We start from the raw sequence: 15,011 nt of genomic DNA on the forward strand, positions 1-15,011 counted from the left end.
TTACCTTCCCACTGGAGTTTTTTTTTTTTTTTCTACTTGCACTTCGTGCTTTCGAACTGCTAGGTTGGCAGGAGCAGGGACTGAGCAACAGGAGCTCACCCCATCACGGGGATTCGAACCGCTGACCTTCTGATCGGCAAGCCCTAGGCTCTGACTTCCCCCAAAGAATCCTGGGACTTCCTGGTTTCCCCTCACAGAGTTACAATACCCAGTACCAAGTTCCCAGGATGAGGAATGAGATTTAAATGTGCGCTGTGTGTGCTTTGAAGGTACAGTGTGGACTCAGTGGCCTTAGGTAGAGAAAGATAAAGAAAACGAGTCCCTTGCCTTTGTCTTGTTCAGTGATCTCAGAGACGAACCTTCTGTACAGTGGTACTTTGGGTTAAGTACTTACCGTAATTCGTTCCGGAGGTGCGTTCTTAACCTGAAACTGTTCTTAACCTGAAGCACCACTTTAGCTAATGGGGCTGCTGCTGCCGCCGCGTCGCCGGAACACAATTTCTGTTCTCATCCTGAAGCAAAGTTCTTAACCTGAAGCACTATTTCTGGGTTAGCGGAGTCTGTAACCTGAAGCGTATGTAACCTGAAGTATATGTAACCTGAGGTACCACTGTATTATATTATGGAGAAAACACGCACATTCTCGCGCATGCAAATTCATCAGGCATTCATGGATTTGGGGCCCCTCCTCAGGTACAGCACCCCATGGAGAAGGCAAGACATACAAACTGCCCAAGACACACAAACTTTGCCCATTCTCTGTGCAAAGTTAGTCTTGGGGCCTTGGGAAATGCCCAACCTGGTCACCCTCTGGAGCTGGCCTTCACCCAGTGAAGTTGCAGGGGGTGGGAGACAGGAGTCTGATTTCTTCAGGGCAAGGCAGAGGAGAGACAAATCTTCATGGAAATTCAGTGAGGAGTACCTGCAATGGTTGGAGGGGACGGGACGTGGGTCTTTCCCATACATTCTTCAGCGAGGGTGGGCGGGTCTTTACTTAGCCTAGCAGCTCAGCCGCTCTTCCAGGGCTCTTCTGTTTACCCAACAACACAGCAGGAGTAACTCCGGATTTAGATCAGCGCTAACAACCCCTCCCCACCCCGCCCGAAACCTCTCACATATCTGCTGCGAGGTTTTCGAAATGGGGGTGCGCACGCGCGCTTCCGTGGGTGCGTAAAAGCTCCTGTTTCATCTGAAATAAGCGTTTATGAATTCCACCACCCTCTCCCTGGTCCCCCCCAAAAGAGAAAAAAAGAAGAAAACAAAATAAACCACGTTCGCGGGTCAAGGCTAAAAAATGATCAGCTTCCAAGCATGCTCCTTTCCTGCCCGAGTAAATGTTTAATCTCCAGCTGAGAATTAGTAGCTGTTTTAGGAGTAGGAACTCGCGCCTGCCGTCGCCCCCTCCACCAGCGAGCGAGTCTAAACCAGTTAGGGAAGAAGTACCCTGCCTCCCACCCCCACCCCCACCCCCCATTTTACACAGCCTCTCTCCCTCTGCTTAGTTAGCTATCCTGGGAAGGTGCATTGGCAGCTATCAACAGATGGAAGGGCAGGGAGAGGGAGGAGACGCGAGAGAGAGAGAGAGAAGGAGGTCTTTATTACGCGCCGTACAATACCCAAAGCCCTGGGGGACCTCTTCCAGCTGGGCTCAAGAGGGCAAAGTCAGGCAGGAGAGCAACTCGGGAACTTTTCAAAAGAGCTTGAAAGAGCCACTGTGGAGTTCCCCACTTCTTTCCCCCTTTTTGCTTTTTGAAAGGGAGGGCGGCATCGCTTGGGAAGCGAAGGTGGCTCTGATTTCATTTGGCAGCGCCTAGGATAGCGCGCATCGGGAGGCCAGCCTTTTTTGGAGGAAGGCTGCTTCTTCCTCCTCCTCCTCCTGCTACTGCTGGCGTGCTCCAAACTTGCCTGGATGGGGTCTGCCCGGTGGAAGAGGCTCTGCCTTTTGTTCCTGATAGGGATAACGTTCTCGGTCATCTTTTACGGGCACTACTACACCACGACGGATTCATCCAGGTAAGTCAGGAGGGCGGGGCGCGGTGGTGGTGGTGGGGGGGGGGGAGAAATGTTCCCAAAAGCAGCGTCGCGGGAGAAAAACACAGCCCTGCCTAGCATGCTTAGGGAGCAGCCGGCTGCTCAGAAATGAGGGGCATGCCTTGTGTGTTTGGGGGAAAGGCGCAATCCCCCCCAAAATCAAAACCAGGGGAACCTGGCAATCGTGTTGGAAACAGAACAGGAAAGAGCGGTGTGCGCACCGCACTTTCCAAGCACATTCCAAGCGCGTTTTCTTTGCTCCCGAAAATAAAAAGAATCATGGGAACTGTAGTTTACATCTCGCAGGGCGATAGTTCCCAATACCCTTAAACAAGCTACAGTTCCCATTCTTCTTTGGGTTGGGGAGAGAAATGTGCTTTTAAGGTCTGGTGTGTGTACCCAGCCTCGGAATCGAAGACTCTTGCTCAATATTCTTTTGTTTGCGTGTGGTTTATTTTGATCCGATGGGGTTGCGACCCAAACCGCAGCTGTATCTAAAAACACCGTGCAAGTTCGTTTATTTTTAAAGCGAGGGAGAGTTTTAAACCTGGAAGAACCTCAAAGCTTGCTTTCGGAGATGTGACTGCACACGTTGCTTTACAATGGAACACACGCCCTCCGAGGCGCGGGCAGATATGTGTGCAGAAACAAAGCCCACAGGGACAACGCTACCTCTCTCCTGGAGAGCGAGGAAGGGCAGGCAAGTGTTGGGAGAGAAGAAGGGTATTGTACTCCCAGCTCCCAAAAGGCTAGGAATAAAAAGCAGGCCAGGCATGCTAATTAAGTTCAGCGGAGTGAGTAATGCATGGGAAGCAGAGAGTTGAGGCTTCCAGACGCCTGTGCGTTCAAGAGTTCCTAGCCATAAGGGCACATTCCCACACAGTGGGGCCAGGAAGACCAAGCAGGCGAATGCAGGGTTCTTAAGAGGGTGCCACTAGGTGGCTTCAAGTTTGAAAATGGGGTGCTGTGCATGGTTGCAGCGTGTCCTGTCTTGTTTGTTGACATGCAGGGTGCTGTTGTCCACACACACACACACACACGGACAAGAGAGCAAAGTGCAGCTCAGATTTTGCCGTTCATTTAGCTGCTATGTCCCGTGATGAGTTGCAGATCCCAGGGAATATGTACTGTCCTTACCTTTGCTTAGGAGCTTTCCTACTCTGCTCCTGGCAGACTAAAGCCCCACATTTGTAAGCCGGTGAAGCTGTGTAATCTATGCTAAGAGCAGTGGTGTGAAAGTTGGAATAGACAAGTACAGAGGGCTGGAAAGATGTTACGGCAGCCTTTGTCAAGCTGGCGCCCTGCAGATGTTTTGGACTATAACTCTCCTCAGGCCCAGTGGGAGTTGTAGTTCAGAGCGTCTGCTGGGCGCCAGCTTGGCGAAGCCTATGTTGAGAAGTGCCTGCAAGATGGTTCACCCACATTAAGCTCACTAAGCTTAAAGGACTTGGCCTACAGCTCATGGGCTCCTAGATACAGATGTCATCTGCTTTCATTACTGCTTAAGAGATGGATGAGGGGCTCAGAAGGGATGATTCTCTCGGAACGGGTTGGGACCCAAAACTCAGATCCCAGATAGCCGAAACCATTCAGCAAGCATCAAAAGAAAACTTGCTTTAGGCTCCATACTTCATTTCATCCTGAAGTTCAGCTTTTACTTCATACTGTCCACCCACCCATGTTTGAAAGGAGAAGGGTGAAGTTTCACACGGCACTCGCAACTACCCATAGATCTGAGTGCGAGACCCTCCCTCATTTTTGTATTTTCACTTTGCATTCAATAGTTTTGAATGTAGCAGTATGTTCTATGAATTTCAGGTCTAGTTGGGTATCTTTTGGTTAAAATGACCATATAAAACACTTTATGGACTACCTGTGGTGTGGGGAATCTTTGGCCGTCTGGATGTTGCTGAACTACAACTCCCATCATTATTGCCATACTCTCTGGGGCTGATGGGAGTTGTGGTTCAGCTACATCCAGAGGGCCAAATGTTCCCCATACCAAATGTAGTCCATAAAGTGTTTTGTATACATCAATAATCTTTAAAGCTCTAGTGGGGTTGGCCAGGACTATCTCCATATTATACTTGCAGGAGGTGAGACATAGTGAATTCCTTAACTTCACTCAGCAGGTTCATAGTTTAGCTTTGAGTTAGGGGTGGCCAGTGCATAGGGGTTGTTTTGAACAAATGTTTTCTCAGAATAAACTCATTAAGATAACTTTTTAAAAATAAAAGAATGGAAATGGTTTATTGAATATTTACAGATACAGTGGTACCTTGGGTTACAAACTTAATTGGTTTTGGAGGTCTGTTCTTAACCTAAAACTGTTCTTAACCTGAGGTGTGCTTTCGCTAATGGGGCCTTCCACTGCCACCACGCTGCTGGTGTGCGATTTCTGTTCTCATCCTGGGGCAAACTTCGCAACCTAAGGTACTGCTTCCGGGTTAGTGGAGTTTGTAACCCAAAGTGTTTGTAACCCAAAGCGTTTGTAACCTGAGGTACCACTGTACAGTGGAACCTCGTGTTAAGGACGGGATCTGTTCCGGAGACCCATCCGTAACACGGAACTGACGCGAGGTGATTTAGCACTTCTGCGCATGCGCGAGAGGCAAAACCTGGAAATAACCGGTTCCAGTACTTCCAGGTTGCCGCGCCATGCAGCACGAAAACGCGTAACCTGAAGCAGACGCAACATGAGGTATGACTGTAAATTGTAAACAGATAAGAACATTGGCAGGATTATTGTAATAACCTGCAGCTTCATAAGAGTATATATTTAAAGAAGATGAATAAATGAGCAAATTAAGTTAATTTGGATATGCAGAAGATATTTAAATAAATGTAAGGAACCATAGCAGGAGGGGGAAGGAAGTCAAGCTTTGAAAGGTCAAAATGATTGTAAAATTAGTGAACTGTATAAACTTGAAAAATATAAATTAAAAATTAAAAAAAGAAAAAAGAAAAAAGACTCATTAAAATAAATCACCATGACTAACTTAAAAAGGTAAAGGTACCCTTGACCATTAGGTCCAGTTGTGGACAACTTTGGGGTTGCGCACTCATCTTGCTCTATAGGCCAAGGGAGCCAGTGTTTGTCTGCAGACAGCTTCCGGGTCATGTGGCCAGCATGACTAAGCCGCTTCTGGCGAACTAGAGCAGCGCACGGAAACGCCGTTTACCTTCCCGCCAGAGCGGTACCTATTTATCTACTTGCACTTGACGTGCTTTCGAACTGCTAGGTGGGCAGGAGCTGGGACCGAGCAACGGGAGCTTACCCCATCGCGAGGATTCAAACTGCCAACCTTCCAATCAGCAAGCCCTAGGCTCTGTGGTTTAGACCACAGCGCCACCTGTGTCCCTTATGTCTAACTTAGGTCCCTTAAATTCATTGGGTCCACTATGAGTTAGTTTATAAGTTAGTTGAGTGTAACCCACTAAGGGTTACTCTTACTTGAGTGGGACTCAACTATGTTGTTGTGTACATGGAATGAGATTCACTCATGCAAGAGGGCTTTCCCCTTGCACTTCTAAATCTGCAATGGCAGGTTGGGGGAATCGCCAGGGCAGGTCTAGAGCACTCCTGGGGGAAGGAGAGAGCGGAAAGGTCTTGCTGTATGAGCAGACCTTGTTCCATACACAGATACCCCACTTGGCTTTATATTGAATTCCACCCGCAGTTTGTGGTTTTAACTACAAAACAACCCTGAATCTGAATCTGTGCTTCCCTGACTCCAGTAGGTGGGTGGAAGTTACCGCTGGTAGTCGCTGGAGCCCCCAAAAGACAGCATCTTGCATGCTGGACAGGGGGCTGAGCTAGGCCAGCAAACGACCCACTGGATCCTGAGCTGGTCCTCCGGAACTGGCGCTGCTGGGCCTCTTTGCTGAGCAAGCCTGGGACATGGCATAGTGAAAATGGGAATGCCTGTAAAAAAAGCACCCCTTTTCTTGCAGAGCAATCCAAGCCTCTGATCACCTGTGCTGGAGGTGGGATTTGGGTGGGGGTGGAGATGTCCCCTCCACGCAGCCTTAGCCACCTCTGCTGACCTCTGCTGATGGAGGAGCCTTAGCCCCCAGTGTTTCAAGGCATACAATAGAAGGAGGGACATTCCTGAACTGAATGGGTCATGTCCAACATACTGCTAAGTCGCAGAACAACTTTTGCTTGCACAGTGGCCAGGCGTGATGGCTCAGTTGACGGAGCACGAGACTCTTAGTTTCAGGATCATGGGTTTGAGCCCATGTTGGGTGAGAGATTCCTGCACTGCAGGGGGTTGGACTAGATGACCCTCGTGATCCCTTCCAACTCTAGGAGTCTATGGACTGGGCTGCCCCCCTCCCCACTCCCGTTCCATCTAAATATGTTGTGGGGATTCCTCCAATCCTCCAGAGCAGATTGGGAGATGGCATGGTGTGCACAGGGGGAGGAGGGGAGGGAAAGTCCCTTCCTCCAATGAGGAAAAGTCATTCTGTTCACAAACTTGTTTAGTTGAATACTGCCCATTATCTCAAGAACTTGAAAGGCATTCCATATCCAAGCTATGTATGGTTTAAGAGCTCTCTCTGCCCCCCTCTTCCTCCTCAGTTTTTCTGCTATGGCCCAACCTTCTCAGCATGACTAAGTGAAATGGACACATTTGTCTTTGTTGTAAAACAGAAAAGTTCTAAGTTATAGGATTGCCATACGTCTAGATTTTGCCGGATATATCCAGAATACTGTAGTCACCAGCAGTGTCCAGGCGGAAATCGGCACTGATGTCCTGGAAAACCCGGACATACGGCAGCCGATGTCAGCAGTGCCTTTTAAAAATAAAAATAGCTCAAAAACGGTTTGGGTTTTTTTTTAGCAATTTTGTCCCAAAAGCTCAACCACTTTGGGCAAAACTAAAAAAAGCTCAAACTGTCTGGATTTTCACGGTTTGAAATATGGCAACCCTAAAGTTTGTGGGCAATTCTTTACTGTTCATGTCCTTCAGGGCAGCTCCTTGGAGTTTAGGAGGCATAATGGCCCAACCTGTTTCCCAACCTCTTCCTTTCAATTGAGCAAACAACACATTTTGTCAGGTCTGTGAGGGTCGAAGTTCTGATATCTCTTATCCAACCTCCCCTCCCCACCACCCCACAACAATTCCAGTTGAAAGATGGATGACAATTGCACCAGCATTTTTCAGATTGATAGGAGGTAATAACGTGTCCTATCTTTATTGAGATGGAAAGTTCAGTTTTTCATCTCAACTCTATCAGAACTTTCCATTTCCCACACCATTGTCCTGTCGGTATATGTATACTCTAGTTGCAAAATAAACATTCGGGTCTCATTCCTTATTTTTCCCTCTCTTTCTTTTTATACATCAAAGTGACGTCCTCCTCACTGCATGTTTTCAGAGGGGCAGGATCTGGTAAATCTTGCACCAGAGTTTTTCTTTACAAAGAAAGCAAATGGCAAGGAGCACTGTTGCATCACAATTGACCCCCATTTCTAGGCCAACTAAGGGTGAGCTAAATGCTCCTAATGAAAACTAGAGCGTTTCATCAGGGAAACACAGCCTTCAGAGGCTGGGATTTGTATCAGATGAGCTGTGGAGGGGAAGGTCCCTTTCCCTGCTCCAGCCTCTAGCTGTAGAGTTAATAATAATAATAATAATAATAATAATAATAATGAAATTTATTTATACCCCGCCCTCCCCAGCCATAGCTGTCAACGTACAGATCTGAAAATAAGGGACCAGCAGCCTCGAAAATAAGGGATCAGCAGCCAAAATAAGGGATCAACAATTACTTTGATAAAATACATATTTTGTTGCGTGCAAATGGCTTTAGATACCTATTAGGTTCATAAATTACCATATAGCATATATTCAACACAAAAAAGGAACAATTTGTTGTTGGCAAAGCACAGCTGGGCATAGAAAGGGCCCCATTACCTTCAGTAGCTTATTTAAGGGATATCATCAATAAGGGCAGCAGCGGGACATGGCCCTGGGATAAGGGACTGTCCCACCAAATAAGGGACGCTTGACAGCTATGTCCCCAGCCAAGACCGGGCTCAGGGTGGCTAACACCAAATATAAAAACAATTGATTGAAATACAGCTTAAAAACAAGATTAAAATACTTTACAACATTAAAACATTAAAATGCAGCCTCATAGAGTTACATGCTCATTTGCCTGTATATGGAACCTCACAGGGGTCTCTTCTCATCCTAAAATTATATGAGTCCATGAGAAAGAAGCTGGTGAGTGGGGTGAGTGGGAGATACTATGTTCAGCAGGGAAATGGCCGGTGGGGAAAGGATTAAGCAGCCTCCCCTCCACCCCCAGTTATTTGTCAGGTAGAAAGATTTATTACACACATTTGTATGTAACGTCTACTGTGCCCCTAATAGCAATAAATTGTAGGTGGAAGCTCCTTTCTTTGGATGAAGCAATGCCTTCAGAGGCACAAGGCCTTAGTGGAGAAGACAGGAGGAAATAGACTTCCTTTGAGGATGCTTGGTAGCAGCCATCTTGCTCCCTTGTAGACCTAGCTAACATTCTACTTAACCCAAAATAGCACTTGCTGTGCTTTTGGACAATAATAATTTTCACCAGACACTGGGTCATATTTGAGGAACTGTGTAAGAGCTGCGCCAGATTTAGGGCGGTGTGGGTGTCTCCCCTGCACAAGGTACTGAACCAAAGGGGAGCAAAATAATAATAATAATAATAATAATAATAATAATAATAATAATAAACCTATATTAATACGGGCACCTACTGAGAAGATCCATAAAAATGCAACTGTACCAAAAAGAATTATTGTGAAAATAAGAAATATTAAAGTAGGGGGCAAATGTTGTCCTTGCTCAGGGCACCATGTTATCAAAGTCCACCCCTGGCGACAGCTGCCCTCATCACTCAGCCATTCCTGGGACTATGCTCCAGAAGCTGAAATCAGGTCAGATCCTTTGAATATCTGCTAAATAAGACCACAGTTTTTTGCTATGTTTCCTGATGCTGACTGTCCGGTACCTTGGACAAACTTGGTTCACAAACTTGGTTCCCAGTCTTGGGTCTCCAGCTGTTTTTGGACTACAACTCCCATCATCCCTAACTGGCAGGACCTCTGGTCAGGGATGATGGAAATTGTAGTCCAAAAGTGGCTGGAGACCCAGGTTTGGGGAACCTTGGTCTAAATAGAGCACCACAACATTTGGCAAGGAGCTTATCTGTGGTTGCCCCCCAAAAGATCTCAAAACACAGCTCACAACCTACTGATTTAGATGCCTCTAGCTTCCACTTCTTCCTTTTATTTGATGTCTGATTCCAGTCCTTGCAGGATTTCCTGCTCTGCATACAGATCACCCAGTATCTCCACAGGCAGTGCCTAGAAATCAGGATGTAATTTCTAGGGTCCTTGCCTGATACATTTAATTAGACTACTATTCCTAACTCTCCCTATGCAGCTCCTAATCCTGTTTTCTTCTGTCATACAAAAAAATTGACTGTTGTTGGCACAAGTCTTTCACACAAATGACCTGAGCCGAGACCTGCCCTTATTGCTTTGTAATTCAAGGAACTATGGTAATGGTGAACCGCCACTGAGGTAACCACAACAAAACTTCAATTGCCCTACACATTAGCCACTTATTCAGAGTTTTGCAATTGAGTCAATTGCGTGCTTTTAACAAGTTTACTGATTAAAACGGAATTACATGGTGTCATAATAAAAGTAGAATGTGGAGGGTAATTGAGGCAATAGTTTTAGCGCAAATAATTTATTTTTGGTAAAGCCAACATCGAATCTGACCTCAAGGCAACGCACTTGGTCAGGGAAGATTTATATCAAATTGGATGGCGATGCCAGAAGGCTGCGAGCTTTTAGCATATGGTGATTAATATGCTTAAAGATGCATTTCAGATGGACACTTTGCTTTGTTCATTTAATTATGTAAAATATAGCATCCTAACGATCTACCAAGTGTGGGTATTATGCATTCCTATGATGGTCATGATAGGATATGCTAAAAACTAAGGGGAAAGTGCAAGACCAAGTAAAACAGACCTGATAAGAAAGTTATAGGAGCAGGTTGGGATTATAAAATGAACAACCATGTTGAGAAAGCAAGAAAACTAAGGAATGTTTAAGTTGTTGGAGTCCAGTGTGTGTGTGTAGTTACAGATTAAGGACCATGGGGTTGATTTGATGATTTAGCTGCTCCATAAGAATTTAAGAAATTAATTAAATCAATTTAATTAATCCATAATCTGGAAGTCAAGCAATATAACAGCTTTTACCTTTCTTACCCTTTTAAAAATAAATGCATTAATGCAGTGGATTTGTATCTCATTTTCTAAATGTGAAAATGCTGTTGCTGTTTTTAATTTTAAGAAAACAGATGTAGGTTAGCTATAACAATACCCACACCAGTAGACATTCTTTCCTGGCAACGGCTCGAGGGAAAATCTGATTGATGCTTTGGCTCTCGTTGGATTTGACGTCCGAAAGAAGCTTGCAGAGGAGATGATGGGGAAGAAAGACATGTCTGAGTGAGACAGATTTGTTAGAAGTCACTTTCGCAAGGCTAAATCCAAATACATGTTTCCATAAGTTGTATAGACTTCTGCTGCCGGTCCCTTTAGATCAGGGGTGAACAGCTCTGAGAACCACATTGGCAACATACGATATCCAGGTGCCGGCATCTAATTTGTATATTTGAGCTAATTGTAATTAACAGGTTTTGCACATCATTTGCATAAAGCTGGTGCCTGCCAAGTTGTAACAGATGGACGTATTGCGTTTATTTTTGTGATATCTGAAATCATTAACTCCAAATGAGAACGTCTCCTCCGCTTAGTGCCGGAGACAATTCTGGGTGGCATCTCCCTTGTAGCCTTGTCACTGCTTTGGGTGACCTTTCACATTCATAAACTAGAAGAGGCAAACCATAGGTTCAAACTGGAACACTCAGGATAGATGTTTCCAAGCTCAGTGTAGCAGACCCTCCAAGTTTCCCTATTTTCCAGAGACAGTCCCAGATTTACAGACATCATCCTGGTTTCTGATTTGATCCCGGAATGTCCCTCTTTTCCTTTGGATGTCCCTATTTTCATCGGAGAAATGTTGGCGGTTATGGGGTTATCTGACCCCTAACCCATCTGAAGGCAGTCCTGTATGGAGAAGTTCTTTAATGTTTAATGTTTTATTATGTTTTTATATATGTTGGAAGCCGCCCAGAGTGGCTGGGGCAACCGAGTCAGATGGGCTGTGTATAAATAGTATAATAATAATAATAATAATAATAATAATAATAATAATAATAATAGAATAGTAAAGGTAAACGGACCCCTGACCATTAGGTCCAGTCACGGACGACTCTGGGGTTGCGGCTCTCATCTCGCTTTACTGGCCAAGGGAGCCAGCGTACAGCTTCCGGGTCATAATAATAATAATAATAATAATAATAATAAATTTTATTTATATCCCGCCCTCCCCAGCCGAAGCCAGGCTCAGGGCGTCTAACAACAATAAAACAGGACAAAAGTACAACACAACACAACACTCTAAAATCATTCATTATAAAATTAATTCAAATCAAGCCACTGGCAACCATTCGGCCAGAGCTCCGCGAAGATTGCCGAGGGAGGGGGTCAGGCTGTGCCCTGGCCAAAGGCCTGGTGGAAGAGCTCTGTCTTGCAGGCCCTGCGGAAAGATGTCAAGTCCCGCAGGGCCCTAGTCTCTTGTGACAGAATGTTCCACCAGATCGGAACATTCTGTCATGTGGCCAGCATGACTAAGCCGCTTCTGGCAAAACCAGAGCAGCGCACAGAAACGCCGTTTACCTTCCCGCCGGAGCGGTACCTATTTATCTACTTGCACTTTGATGGGTTTTTAAACTGCTAGGTTGGCAGGAGCTGGGACCGAACAACGGGAGCTCACCGTGTCGCGGGGATTCGAACCGTCGACCATAGCTGTCAACTTACAGATTTGAAAATAAGGGAACAGCAGCCTTGAAAATAAGGGACCAGCAGCCAAAATAAGGGACCTGCAGCCTCACCTGTTCCAGGCACTCCAGTCTTCCGGTCCTCCTGCAGTCTGGTCAAACTCATGCTGGTAGCTTCGAGAACACTGTCCAACCAACTTTGTAACCAGAGGTTCAACTGAATAGAATCTGAATCACATGCACCACAAAGGCCTATGCAGCCTCAACTTAAGATGGCTCCCCGGCCTGGCTTTGCACTGCAAAGTTTGCAGCAGCACGTGCAACAAAATGGCGTCCAGCATTCAAAAAACCCCTCAGCTTGCATTAACTAGCCACACACAAGGCATGCAAACTCCACCCCCCAGTCGTTCTTAGACTTCTTATTAGGTGAGCAACACAGCCAAGCAACACAGTTGGAGCCTCCTTCCTCCCTGGCCGGCAGGGAGGGAGGGAGGGAGAAGAGCTGCTTCCTTTGAAATTTAAGGGACATCATTTAAGGGACATTTAAGGGACATCCATCAATAAGGGACAGCAGCAGGACATGGCGCTGGAATAAGGGACTGTCCCTTCAAATAAGGGACACTTGCCAGCTATGCCGCCGACCTTCTGATCGGCAAGCCCTAGGCTCTGTGGTTTAGACCACAGTGCCACCCGCGTCCCTTAAATAATAGAATAGGATGTCCCTATTTTCATCGGAGAAACGTTGGACAGTATGGGGTAGCTGTTACCTCTCAACCCCTTTATTTGGTAGTTGTTGAAATGGGCTTCCTGAAGCCCCACGGTAGTCATAATAAGAGTCTGGGGAATGTCTAGACCAGGGATGGCTAACCTGTGACCCTCCAGATGTTTGTAGGACTCCAACTCCCATCAGCCCCAGCCAGCAATGGCCATTGATCAGGTATGACAGGAGGTGTCCAACAACATCTGGAGGGCCACACAGGTTGGCCACCCCTGGTCTAGGCATGTAAGAAAGATGTCCAAAAGAGCTGCCTACCATGCAGCAGTGAAAGACATGGGAGTCCTAGAAGAAAAGGTTGCATACATACGCAGCCACTGTTTTTAGAAATCATTGGGTAAACCACCCAGAATATCCTACTCCTCCAGGCTTCATAAGCAAACTCTTATTCTGATGTTTCTGCCTCCTGCATGAGGTTCCCTTCTTAATGTTTCTCCTTTCTGGCCCCACCAGTAGCTTAGGCAGAGCCTCACATTTGCCCCTGTTGCCATTGTTTGCACTGGCTGTATGAATAATCCTTTCACAAGCAGAACAAAAACGAGACATTCATAGAAATACATATGTTGCAAAACACATAAGTGTGCAGGTTGAGAAGGGTTGTGCATACTGGTTATTGAGGATTCAAATGTTCATCTGAAGAGCTTGAGGTAGCATATAAGTTGCTCCCCTTCCTCATTTTATCCCCACAACAGCCCTGTGAGGTAGGTTAGGCCAAGAGAAAGCTACTGGCCCAAGGTCACTTTAGTGAGCTTTAGGGCTGAGTGAAGACTTGAACCCAGATTCTGGACTTGTACCCCAGAGCAAAAACAATCAGGGCTCCTCCAGTTCACAGATAAGTTTTAACCACCCCTTTTGCTTTGAAAAAGTCTCGGGTCTAGATTTCTGAGCATGTGGAGACTGATTCCTCTGAGGGGGGATGTTTTGGAATCCATTCCAATAGTTGCAGTTCAAGGGCTTGGCCTTCTGGCCAGGGCCAGTCTGAAGAGCAGAAAGAGAGACAAGGAAACCTTTGTGACACCCAAATGGTGATTTTCACACAGAGGAGGGAGCAGATCGTGTTTCTTCAGTTCTGCATGTGCGTAGCCTGTGGCAGACATCCCTCTGAAGCCATCCCCCAGAGGCCTGAAATTCAAGCAGAGCAAGGTCTGGTGAACTAGATGTGGAATTATGCACATGTTGTTGTTGTTGTTGTTTAGTCGTTTAGTCGTGTCCGACTCTTTGTGACCCCATGGACCAGAGCACGCCAGGCACTCCTGTCTTCCACCGCCTCCCACAGTTTGGTCAAACTCATGCTGGTAGCTTCAAGAACACTGTCCAACCATCTCATCCTCTGTCGTCCCCTTCTCCTTGTGTCCTCAATCTTTCCCAACATCAGGGTCTTTTCCAGGGAGTCTTCTCTTCTCATGAGGTGGCCAAAGTATTGTAGTCTCAGCTTCAAGATCTGTCCTTCCAGTGAGCATTCAGGGCTGATTTCCTTAAGAATGGATAGGTTTGATACAGAAGTGATTTCTGTTGTGAGAAAGGTTCTTGGTGGCCTTCCTGGAAAGGCTTATTGTGCAAAGGGCAGGAGTCCTTTCATTAAGGCCAAGCCACAGACCTGTCCATCTAGATAGACAGGGTTGTAAATCCATCAAGCCCCATTGACTTCAGTTGTGGGAGGAAATGGCTTGAATTCTTAATGCCTGTGCACCCAGGTCATCAGAGGAAGTCTATTTCATTTGCATGAAAAGTACATTTGATGTACAGTGGTACCTCGGGTTAAATACTTAATTTGTTCCGGAGGTCTGTTCTTAACCTGAAGCTGTTCTTAACCTGAAGCACCACTTTAGCTAATGGGGCCTCCCGCTGCCTCTGGAGCACAATTTCTGTTCTCATCCTGAAGCAAAGTTCTTAACCTGAGGTAATATTTCTGGGTTAGCTGCGTCTGTAACCTGAAGTGTATTTAACCTGAAGCGTATGTAACCCGAGGTACCACTGTATGTCCAAAAGAAATGACCTTCACTGGGTTGGCACTTCAATGCCAACAGTTTATTATTTTCGATGCCAGGTTGCAACTTTATTATTTACCCAAAAGACACACACATGCAGGTTGGATAGTTTTATTCCTCTTCATTTTATTGCATTATTTATTTTTGTAATTCTATGTTTCTTTTTATATACAGCCCTAAAATCCATTTTTGGAGAAGGTGCAGCTGAGGGATAGCTCAATTGGCAAAACACAAGACTGTTAATCTTCGGGTCATGGGTTCGAGTCCCGCATCGGGTGGAATATTTCCGCATTG

The 15,011-nt window shown here is 46.0% G+C and overlaps 1 protein-coding gene across 1 annotated transcript in view; it reads left to right on the forward strand.

Moving 5' to 3' along the window:
* Window positions 1-1,416: 1,416 nt before the first annotated feature.
* ST6GALNAC2 (ST6 N-acetylgalactosaminide alpha-2,6-sialyltransferase 2) overlaps window positions 1,417-15,011 on the forward strand; it is a 35,634-nt gene continuing 22,039 nt past the window's right edge. The window contains exon 1 of the mRNA XM_083429932.1: window positions 1,417-2,013. Coding sequence (XP_083286058.1) covers window positions 1,910-2,013 — 104 coding nt within the window. The 5' untranslated portion in view covers window positions 1,417-1,909. The remainder of the gene's footprint in view (window positions 2,014-15,011) is intronic.

This window comes from Podarcis tiliguerta (assembly GCF_965153285.1).
Source record: "Podarcis tiliguerta genome assembly, chromosome: 2".
In the NCBI taxonomy this organism is placed as follows: Eukaryota; Metazoa; Chordata; class Lepidosauria; order Squamata; family Lacertidae; genus Podarcis; species Podarcis tiliguerta.